General features: G+C 39.4%; 1 protein-coding gene across 1 annotated transcript in view; it reads left to right on the forward strand.

The window, feature by feature from the left end:
• usp22 (ubiquitin specific peptidase 22) overlaps positions 1 to 12,507 on the forward strand; it is a 41,546-nt gene that overhangs the window by 16,131 nt on the left and 12,908 nt on the right. The window contains exons 3-5 of the mRNA XM_020939696.2: positions 7,784 to 7,897; positions 9,330 to 9,431; positions 11,616 to 11,782. Coding sequence (XP_020795355.1) covers positions 7,784 to 7,897; positions 9,330 to 9,431; positions 11,616 to 11,782 — 383 coding nt within the window. The remainder of the gene's footprint in view (positions 1 to 7,783; positions 7,898 to 9,329; positions 9,432 to 11,615; positions 11,783 to 12,507) is intronic.

Raw genomic sequence — 12,507 nt, forward strand, 5'->3', positions numbered from 1 at the left:
GACTACAGCCCTAACTACTAGCGCATCACAAATAATGGCAGTAATTCACAACCCCCTACACAAGATTACCCAACAACAATTGCATTTGTCATATGAAAACACAAATACGTGGAGAGCTTGGAGCCTGGTTGGATGACTGTACCTTTCCTCTGCCTCTGCTAACACAAGCATTATCTGCAAATGCCAGCATCAGTCTGTTTGTCTTAAGCCACAATCCCACTCTATTTTTCTATTCTGCACATAATAGAATTTGAGCCTTGTGTGAAGTACTGTATCCATGACAAAGGCAGATGCGGAGATCCATGCCTCTTTATACTCTACGCCTAATCTACTGGCTCAGGAAAGACCCCCCTCTGATATTTGTGTGTATCCCGCCATGGGTAATTGTGGCTTTAATTAGGTTAGCTGCTGAATTAAAACAGCGCAAGAAGTAGGGTGAGAATCCAAACAGAAAAGGCGCTAAAAGGGAGGGAAAAATCGGGCCAGATCCCAACAGACCGGTGAGGAGGTAATTAAGTTGTCTTTATCAAACCCAGTGGAACTGGAATCCATTAAACACAGCACGGCCCCTTTTCTTGCTACTCCTCCTCCCTGCTCAAGCCTTTTCAGCATTTTCTGTTAGGAGGACTCATTATATGGTTATAATTGTTGATGTCAGTTTATACAATGTCCATAATCACAAACTATTTAAAGAGTATTAGTTTCCTGTTAAAGCCATAAACAAGAGTATAATAATAAAATAATAAATTATCAGATTTATATAACCTTTTCTTGTTTATATGGCGCTTGTTTTGGAGACTCAAAGATTACAGAGCATTATTCATTCACTCCACACTCTGTGGTGGTAAGATATTATAGTAGCCACAGCTGCCCTGGGACGGACAAGGCGAGACTGTCAATCTGCAACTCCAACCACCACCAATCATGCATGCACACTCCACTTGGCAATAGGCAATGTGAGTTAAGTGCCTTGCCTAAGAACACAGCAGTTTTTTCCACTGGCGCCCCACTGTGGCATCTGATGTTCTCTGGTCTCCCATGCAAGTACTCTCCAGACCCGGCACTGCTTAGCTTCTGAGATGACAGGCCATGACAAACTGGTATGCTTTCAGTTGTTAATTGCTATGGCAATGGTCACAATATTTCATGAATCTGCAGGTCGTGGATAATACAAATTAGGGCTGGGAATCACAGGGTCCCTCACAATTCGATACACGATACATGGCTCATGATAAGGAGATCCATGAGATACTCTATATATTGCACTTGATAAATTATAGTGCTGTTATTTCAGAACCAAATACATTTTAGCAATGTTTCTTTGATGACTTTGCACAAGTGGTGGTTTAACAATCAAATCAACAGTGAATATCTCAAGTGCATTGCATAAACAAGTATAGTTCCACTAAATAAGCAACAAAATTGGCGTGCGGTCACAAAAAATAATGCTAAAAGATACCAAAAAAGTCTTATCTATATATCGACACAGCAGCCTACAAGAACGATGCTGTATCACCAAATTTAGTGTGACGATATGTATATTTCGATATTTTTGCACATCCCTAATACAAATACAATAGGTATTAGAGCCCTGCCAATATATCGGTTGACCGATATTATCGGCCGATATGGGCTCCCGGAGAGATATCGGCTATCTGCCGATATGCTTGCTGATATGGGCCGATATTTCACGTGGGCATGTTATAAATCTTAGACTCTCTACATTATGTTTATTTAATCCAATTTACAGACAGATAAATGTCCTAATATGTGGCTCCACATCAGTATTTATCTACAGAGTCATTTGTCAGTCTGTGTGTCCGTACTGTCCCTGAATGCACCCCCAGAGTCACGTCACTTCACTCACGTGTTCTTGTTTACACCCGCAGCCGTGCTCAACACTGAGATTATTTTCTTTTTACAGACAATCGGTTTGAGTCTGGATTAAAAGGACATTTATTAGTGCAGACTTGTGATGTGAGAGGAGCCTGTGTGAGCGCTGAGTGTTGGAAATACATCGACTTTGAAGCTAGTTTAGGTTAGCGATTAACTGCTTTGACACATAAACAGACTGTTTTCTTCTATTGGTCTATTGTAAAGTGACTATATTGGCCGTATATTTGTTACTGGACCTGCATTGATATGTAAATGAGCTGTGAATGATCCACATTTATGCATATAATTAATTACCGCAGCGCGCAGCATTTACGGCTAAAGGCTAATAGCGGTAGCTTACTTTAGTAGCTAGTAGTGATGGGTCGGTCGCGAACGAAACGGCCCTTTGAAGGGAACGACGGGAGCCTGCTCCTTATTGGGAGCCGTGTTTTCTCTTATTCTCACTTTTTTCTCTTCACGTCGCGTGCAGACTCATGGTAGTTTGACGGCTCAAAACGAAACTTTCAGAAATCTGTGTGTGCATATTTGGCTGTAGTTCAGCATAAAATGAATAAACAAGGACTAATCTTGGGCTCGAGAGATGGAGAGAGATGGAGACCAAGTCCCGATACTCAGTCCTGGTTCAGTTCTGGTTTAGTCCTGTTTTACACATGGTTTAGATCTGTTTTAGTCCTGGTTTAGTCCTTTTTCAGTCCTGGTTTAGACCTGCTTTAGTCCTGCTACCCATCACTAGTAGCTAGAATGTGATCTACTGTCTGTAAATATGACACAAAGAGGCAGATGAACAATAAATGTTGCTTAAATAAACCCAATTTAAAATCCACTAGACCCAAACCTAAGTTTTTTTATACAATTCAAGATTTACAGTGAATTTTTACATCACTAAATATATCGGTGATTATATCGGCTATCGGCCGCGCCAACTCCCATTATATCGGTTTCATATCGGCCACAACAAAATCCATATCGGTCAGGCTCTAATAGGTTTTATTTAGAAGAATAGAATATCTTAAAAAAACATGCATTCTTCCCTTCTGTGTGTGTGAGCGGGCTTGCCTCTCGCAGATGTGCCCCATAACTTAGCCTGGTGATGTCAGTCGCTCGTCTCCATGAAGATGAACAAGTTTAATGCCATAATTTGGAATGTTCCGGCAAAGTAATTCCATGCCCATGGAGATGTGCAGAAAGGTTATATAGGGCATCTTGAACTTCAAGTTGGTATTACTCCTATTTAAGTTTTGTAAAGCTACAGTTTTGACAAAGGAATTCTATGCTACACAATACATGTAAATTCCATGCAGTCCATGAGTAGCAGGTTTTTCACATCATCCTGCAGTCTCATTCCTCTCATCACTTTCCCTTAGCCTTCATCTTGTTCCCATGGCTACCTGATGACCCTTTTGGTATTGTAGCTTTTACCTAATTGACATTTACTTCTATTGAAGTTCCGTACTGACTGATTATCTGAGGATCACAAATGTCAAGATGAACAAACCGCAGACCACTCAGAAGATATTTCAGTTGTCTTTCCTTTCCTGTAACCTGTATTTTTTCAGTTGTTTTAATTCTCTATACCTACCGGGGATGAGAGAGAAAAGCTGGGAGGCAGGTTGTTATAGCAACTGCAAACAGGTAGCTACAGGGCACAGAGCTGATGGGGAAAGAATAGACCAAATGTGTCAAAGTGAAGGCTAAAAAGGAAGTGCATTGTGATTTTGTACTGTATATAGTTCATAATATTTAGCCACAATAAAAAAATATGGATGGATCCTTATTACTGAAGCACTGATTACATTTCAGTTTTAAAGGGCCTGTACCTGATTTCTCTTTCTTCTAGTTCTGTTAAAATGCTTATTTGAGAACCACAAGGAAACAACTGCCTGGAACAAACAATTTTATCCAATCAGAGAACTATAGAAATACAGATTGATTTAGGGAAAATATTACATTTTTTTGAGAAGCATTTGCAATTTAATTTGAACAGAAACCTAGTACCATAAATTCCAGACTATAAGCCACTACTTTTTTCTCACACTTTGAACCCTGCCGCTAATAAAACAATGCAGCGAATATATGGATGGATTCTTTGTTTAGCATATTGTCCATTCATATATACGGTTTATGGTTTTGGCAACACAGCGGATGCATGCAGCCTGAGTGCAGAAAACACTGCTATCTGTGTGGTTAACACATGGATCTAGGGTTAACATGAAGTTGCTACACTAGCTAGTAATATTGTCAGTGCACTCAAATAGTTTATCGCCGTGTGATAAAGTAAGTTATGCTGCAGAATTTTTATTTATTTATTTATTTATTTCATAAAGCATTAAAAGACATCGGCAGTGTCACAACATCAAACACACAAGAAATGAATGAAAAGGAGCAGAAAGAAGAAAAAATCTTATGTTATCTGCCCCCCTTTCCTTTTTCAAGACAGAACATCAAGACCGATGGTTACTAAACACTCCATATCAGTTCAGGCACAAATACTGATCAGTTGCAAACAGTAAATCTTCATTATTATACACAACTTAGTTTTCTTTTTCATATAGACACAGTGCATTCAATTTTATGTTTTTTAAATGTCATCATTGTACTTGATTCTTTTATTTCTTCGTCAAGACTATTCCATAAGTGAACTCCTTTCACAGCGACACTTCGCTCCATAACCTTGGTTCTGAATCTGGGTTTTTTAAACATGTAGGTTCCTTTTAATTTGTAAATGAACATTAGTGAGCGGGATACGTCTTACCTGTATGCTTAAATAATGAGAAGAAATGTCTCAAACTTTAGTAGCTGGACATCCACTCAGACCTAATTGATAGAACTAGCCTAGCCGCCCGAGAGAGTCTGAAATCTGCTGAAATCCTCCAAGACACTGACATGACACAGGCAGGACAGCGGCTCTTGCAGGAGATGTGCGGTAGAGCACTGGGAGAGACGGGGGTGATGCGCTGAGGAAGATGCTCGTTTGATTGTGTTTTGAACAGTTATTTTGCGCTTCATGCGCACACTCTCATAAGAAGAAACACGAAACACACGAAGAAATGCAGATAATGCAGCTTTTAAGTTAATGGCGATTGATGTGGCTGTCAAAGAAGGAAATAGAGCTGATGCACATGAGCTCTGCATCAGTGGAGCGATGGTGAGATTTTGGCGACGGCAGCGTGACAAACTGACTCAGTGCAAAAAGACGACAAAAGCTTTCAGAGGCGATTAAAAGCAGATGGCCCGAACTTGATAATGTTCTTGAAGACATGGACACCTATATATGTACAATTTTACAATTTTGTTAAAATTTAGTTGATGAGGCTTATATTCAGGTGTGCTCTATAATCCGGAATTTACGGTACTAAACATTCTCAAAAGTTCACATTTAAAGTACTTCCAGAGGAACTGACAAAAAGACTGAAATATGACCCCACAAACTAGTACAAGAATCGCATTTCAGAACATGTTTGTACAGACCTAGACTTTGCAGTTTTTATGCAGAAGACAACAAGATATTGTTTGTGAAGGAAATTCTTGTATCATAAATTGCAGCTTTTGCGACTTGCTAATTAAGTTCAACACAAACTGCGATGGTGTAAACTGCCTGTGCACAATTGCGGTCTTTTCTTTCATGGTTCAAAATCAAGTTCTCCCCGCAGCAGCAGCAGCAAGTTCAAAGATGGGTACAGACCTTTTCCGTCATCCATAGTTGGAGTTCATTTCTGTCTTGCAATAGCACAGGGGCTTTACTGGATCTAGCTGGCGTTTGGCGAGATTCACTCCTGATTCTCTCCTCACTTCACACACACTAGTGAGCACAACCTCTCATCAGTGAAGGTCAGAATAACAATCTTTTGACCTTTTTCCCCCGTTCCAACCAACCACAATTTATACCCCATGTTAGAATGTTGTATCCTCATCACAAACATGCCTGGATTTGTTTTTTGTTTCATTTACACATGTTTAACTCACAAATCCTACATATTTAGGCTTTTTATTAGTTTTTTCTCTCAAACTGTTCCACCTTGTGATGTCATGTGGTAATACAGGTTGTTCTCCACTGTGACTTTGTACACCACGTATGTTCACTACAATTATTTGGATAATGTCACACCTGGAAATGTAATCAGACTGGCGCCACCTAGTGCATCTGCTCAGTTTTATTTCTCTCCAGTGACTAGGTCAGGAATCGGAATACACTAGACGTTAAACAAAAACCCCAAAAGTGTGAGTCCGGGCACCAGCCAATCAGCGAAGAGACATATTCTGTGTTGGCAATGATTCCCGAGATCAAGGATTTAAAGCCAGAACAAAGAGAATGTTTGGTGAATTTTATCAAGGGGAAAGACGTTTTTGCCCTTCTTCCTACGGGATTTGGGAAAAGCTTAATATACCAGTTAGCCCCGATTGCAGCGATTGGTTAAATAAAAAAAAGTACCCGCCGACCGTCAAGCAAACAAAATCTATCGCTGCGAGGTCAGACGATTACTACAAAGTAAAACCGGCCCATCTCTACTGAAGAAAATGTAAAAGGTAGCTTTTAACTTAAAAAAACTACCACCACATGACATCATAAGGTGGAACAGAGCTTTGGCGATAAAGGATTAACGGTACTCAAACATATTCATGAAACAAAACACAACTCCAAGTATGTTTTTGATGAGGTAACAACACTCTAACATGACTTAAAGAGAGTCTACTTCGCAGGTTATTTTAAAATATGTGGAGAGATGTGCCCACTCACAGTAAGAATGTAGAACTTCCAAGCTCAACATCAATCTAAAGAGTTTTATTACAGCCAATTAAAAGCCCAACCAGGAAATTGACTGAAAAGACATAGAACAGATTCCTTGATTCAACTAGCTGAACCTGCTTTTGTAGTATTTTTTTTCAAGCAATAACCTTCCCTCTTAATTGAATAACTGCACAATTAAGTTTTATGTCATACTGCAGAATGTTCAAAGCAAAGAAATCAAATCTTCATCGATACAAGCAGGTGGCAGAACCTCTGTCTGAGAAGTCACACAATGCATCTTTAACCAACGTATTTTCTGCACCATAGGCCGCGCTCATAAGCCTCCAACCCCATCAAAAAACGACTGCGCACCCCACAATCCAGAGTGCCCTATACACGAATGCACTCGGGTGTCCCAGCACGAATTCAGTAAAATACAAAGACCCGCAGTGCACGCGAACACACACGGAGCAGACAGCGACCACACAGCGAAAAACACCCGCAGCCACACTCATCACTCCACACGGACGAGGAACGGAACAGAGGAATGAAAATGAAAATGCGAGTGCAATGTGCCACTTCTAGCCACAACTGAACAACTGAGTCACTCCGAACACGCCGTCCCAGACAGCACCCTCCCTACATGCCACAACTGAACAAAACTGAGAGTCATCGTGAACGCGCCAAACAAAGTCCGACTGACTGATTGAACTGTTGTGTTTTGTTTAAAGTTGGATGCGGTTTATTTGTGAAAAAAGTTCGAAAATAGACCATTCGCATTTCATCAGGTTTCTTCCGATCAGGGTTTAAGCACGAAAGTACATTTTTTGTTGAACATTTTACTTCTAACTAACTACTCTCATCTTTTTTTATCCATGTGTTTCTCTTACCTGAACAACAGATGACAAAAAATATATATAATTTGATCGTCTCTCTTCTCACCTTTTGATTCCTTATGTCTGGACTGTGTGAACAGATAGCGGAGAAGTCAGCAGTTAAGCGTCGCTACCTGGCAACCCCGAGCGAACCCGTTATCACTTCGCACAGCTTAAAGTCGCCTCACAGCTGCCTGACAAACAATTTTCAGAGAGGAAAACCCTCCGCGGAAAGAGGAGTTTTGACATTCGGCAGATTTGATGTTTTGTGTGTTTTTGTCCACAGCTATTGACCTGCTGTATGGGGGCATTTACTGCTTTATGTGCCAAGACTACATCTACGACAAGGACATGGAACAGATTGCCAAAGAAGAACAGAGGAAGGCCTGGAAAATGCAAGGTAAAAATTACATAATCGGGGACAAACCACTTTTAGGCTTATACTGATATTATTGGAAAAGCTTGGTCCGATATTTTGTTTGTGTTATTTTAAGGTCCCATATAATGCTATTTTCTGATCTATGTTAATGATGTTTCCTCATCAGAAACACATCTGGAGTTGTTTTGTATCATTTACACATGTTTAACACATAAACCCTGCATAGTTATGCTAAGTTCTTCTCTCAAACAGTAAACACTCTGTTCCACCTTGTGGTGTCATGTGGTAATACAGGAGGTGCCATATTGTGTTTGTAAACTCCGTACACCTTCACTATAATCATTTGGCTAAGGGCAGACCTGGAATTGCCAATCTACTGAATAAAAGTTAAAGGTAGCTGCATGACTACATGACCTCACAAGGTTGAACAGAGCATTTTGAGCTTTAGAAATGTAGACAGACTAATAAAGTATTACTCAAACGTGTGAATGAAACAAAACACGACTCCAGGTATGTTTCTGATGAGGCAACAACATTGTAACATGGGTAGAAGCTCGCAAGATTCCACATTAGTATATTGTGAATAAAGAAATATTGCTATAAAGTTGCCTTTTTAGAATGTTTTTTTCTAAAATGTATATACCGCTACTTATATACATTACCAGAGCATGTATCAGCCAACTGTTATTGGTGTTTTTGACCAATTCCTCTGTTACTCAGTCATGTGTACTAATCGATACTGATACCGGGCTGAGATCTCTGTGCATCCCTACATATAATGGTACAAAGTTTACATTGAAACTGATCTTTTAAAGCTATGGGGTAAATTATCAATTAATAACAATTATGTGAGTTGAAATTGCACTGTCTTTTCTGCTGGTTGGTTTGCCACCTTTTGTCTCCATGGAGAAGTTATTGCTTTATGTGGAATGTTCCACAGTATGGTATCGAACTGATCTATCTCCATGGACACAGCTGGTGACAACACCAGGCAGAGTTGCAGGTCAGATCTGTGGAGAGATGTGCCCATTCAGAATGAATGCTTAGTTGTTTCATATAAGGCAAAAACTTGCCTACTGTGGAACATTTCAGACAAAGCCGTAACATCTCCATGGAGACAAACTGTACCAGAAATGCTACATAATGCATCTTTAAGGATCTTGTGGGCTGGAGTTTTATCTAATGATAAAAGATTGTTTTCCTGAAGTTAGAACACTGAAAAAAACAATCTAAGCACCTATTGCTTGCAAATATTTTGTACCAACAACAAGCAATCTGTATTCAAAGTGTTTTTGTTTTCCTTCTTATTCAAATAAGCGGTTATACACAAAATCCTTGGTATATTGTATTCTCGTTGAACATGCTAGCCTTGTACATTTGCAAAGGCTTGGACGTGTGAGCATAACTTTGCTTTTGTACTTGCGTTTTCATTTAGTGCTTGTTTTTGTTCCAGGAATTGGAGAGAAATTCTCCACCTGGGAGCCCACAAAGAGGGAGCTGGAGCTGCTCCGGCATAACCCCAAGAGGAGGAGAATCACCTCTAACTGTACAATAGGTCAGATGGTTGGTCACATATATCAAAATGTGTTGAGGAAGAGGCATACAGTTTTGCTACATTGCCATGTTTAAAGGGTCTGTTATGATAAAAATACCAGAGCAGGATTATCCAATCTCTACTGAAGAAAAGGTAAAAGGTAGCTGTTAACTTAAATTACCACTACCATTACTAGTACATGACATCACAACAGACAATTGAGAGCTTTGCAGCAATACACAAACACATATGAATGAAACAAAATGCAAGACCAGATTTTTGAGGCGGTAACAACATTCTAACATGGCTTAAAGCTCACAAGACTCCATTTGTTTAATTTAGGACCTTTTTACTCTTTTGTGTTCAATCATGTTAGATAATCTATTACGTGTACACTCTTTTCACAACTAATCTCGCAGCTTAATCAGCATTGCAATTACAGCGAACCCAACCCGCTTTTTATTGTGGCATTAAGAACACTAATAAGACGCTATAAAGAGAAGGTGCAGATTGGTTTAGTAAAAATATTATGACAGCCTGACAAATCCAGGCGGTTCTCCGAGCAGAAGCAGCAGCGGTGGTTGTGAGACAGCATGTGGGTGTGAAACTGTAGCATACGTTTAACACCTTGTCTGCGCCTGTGGGGATCTGCTGCTCCTCGGCCAATAACATCCCTGGCACCGTCCCATTTAGAGGGAGTGAGAATTACCCAGCATCCTCTACTCTGTTTCTCTGTTTTGCTGCGCTGCATTCTGACAATCGTTTGCCCTGGGCCCACTAGGGTATTACTTTAGGATTGCAGCTAGTGATGGTCCAATAAGGATTTATTTTGACCCGCTATTTGTGTTGTTGTTGTGGCCGGCAATAACCAATATTTGCCGATAACGATATTCAAGTGTGACTAAACACTTAAACTGCCCACTACCACATTTCAGAGAGAGCTGCTAAACTGGGCAGTACCTGGAGGAATCTGGACTTATGCGGAACAGTGTGATTCAGTCAGGCATTTGTGATCAAAAATGTGTGGCTGTTATCAAGGCAGTCATATGTGATGTCATCATGTACTTGAAACAGTACACATATACCTAGTTTGTACAAAAGTTGCCAAAAAAGGACTAGGAACAGTAGACATTGCTATTAAAACACAATTGTTCAACAGTTTTGAAGTAAAAAAGTTGTTTCCTCTTTAAACATTTAAAATTAAAATTAAGAAAATGTAGATTTGGGATATCAAATCAAAGTTGTCCTCAGTCCATCACATCTATAAACTGGGAATGCCACATGGACAAACAAAGATGAGAACAGTGCAGAAAGAATATTGGGGCCAATTATCAGCATTGAACCGATTTTACAATATTAATTGCAAATCGCGAAGGCTGCCATTTTTAAAGTACCTTAATTTTTTCCACAAATGACATTGCTGCTCGAATCTACATAAAAAAAATTTAAAAAAGCAAAAAAAAAAACAACTGCTAAACCTGTAGTTTAGATCTGTACAAACATGTCCTGAAATATGATTCTTATGTTAGTTTGATATTTCATTTTTCAGTATTTTGTCAACTCTTCTGGACATGCTTAAAATGTCAGCTTTGAATTAGGGGTTTGCAAAAATATTGAAATATCTGTATAAAAATACAAATATATCAATATATGGTGTTGATTAATTTAATTTCAATGTATCGATACTGTATCAAGAGTATTTTTTGGTATATTTTACTAAATTATGTTGTGGGCGATCTACAATTGTGTTGCTTGTTTGGAGAAAGTTAACTTGTTTATGGAGCACATTTAACATATTCAAGTTTTCATGAGTAAAATTGGTGTCTTTCATATTAACTTTGCACAAACTTAGTGGTTAATTAAGACTTTTAGTATTACAGCCATGATTTAGCCCTTGTTTTTTACTGAACCGTATTAAATCGATTTGAAATATATTGAATCGAAAGTGCACTGCGTAGAAAAATCGAATCATTGCCTATGTATTGAGGTTTGTATCGTATCGGTAACTTCTTAATGATACCCAGCTTTACTTTGAATAGTATCCTGTTATTAAAACATAAATTGCAAATCTAACTGCAATGCCTGTTAGAAAAATCACAATTGGATATTTTTCCCAAGTCATTCAGCTTTACTCCACACTGCGGCATCCGGGACAAAAGCACTAGCCAGTTGAGCTTATAGTTGTCTTGTGATGTGCTGCTGCAGGCCTGCGTGGGCTCATAAATCTGGGGAACACCTGCTTCATGAACTGCATCGTCCAGGCGCTGACCCACACGCCGCTGCTCAGAGACTTCTTCCTGTCTGACCGGCACAAGTGTGAAATGCAGAGCAACTCGTGTCTGGTGTGCGAGATGTCCCAGCTGTTTCAAGAGGTAAAAGGAGACTTCTGGAATATCTGCATAGAGTATTAAAATGGCTTTAACAATAAGGTTGGGGAATAGAGAGCTGCTGGAGAGCCGCTATTACTGGGTGCAATTTTGTATGTATGTACTTGTTAAAGGCTCCGTATCAGATTTTTATCGTCTTTAATAATCGCTTACAGTAGTCAAACTTTATTCCTCATTGTCCTAAGACATTCTGAGCACCGTAAGCACCCTAATTATTTACCATAATGTCTCGATTTTTGAGTGATGTTACGGCTAACAAAAATTATCATGGCAGTGCACCAGTATTACTTCCTGGTTCACATTATGTCTCATTGTGACCCTGCTTTTACAATATAGCTGTACTAGGGCAAGACAGATGTAACATTATTTGATGAAAACCATGGTTAGAGGCTCTTTAGTTAGCAGATTCTTAGTACACTGACCATAGATGGCAGTGGCATGGATAGTATCAGCTTATTCGTGGGATGTGCTGCTCTGAAGTCTTGTGTTCTCTGCAAGAAAACAAAACTATTGAACTCCATGTACCTAGATAAACCCTTCATCGTATCATATTCAAAGGCAACAAGTCCCCCCAACCACACTACATTTTTCCTTTAGTGCTTGAAAAGCAATTGAAAATGTCCACCTAGCTGAAGTTACCATTTGGGGTAAATACCATATCAACTTATTGTTCAATACATAGATGAAATGGCACCGTCACTGTGTGTACT

This window comes from Boleophthalmus pectinirostris, unplaced genomic scaffold (genome assembly GCF_026225935.1).
Source record: "Boleophthalmus pectinirostris isolate CB_2022bp ecotype Guang Dong unplaced genomic scaffold, ASM2622593v1 HiC_scaffold_14, whole genome shotgun sequence".
Taxonomy (NCBI): Eukaryota; Metazoa; Chordata; class Actinopteri; order Gobiiformes; family Gobiidae; genus Boleophthalmus; species Boleophthalmus pectinirostris.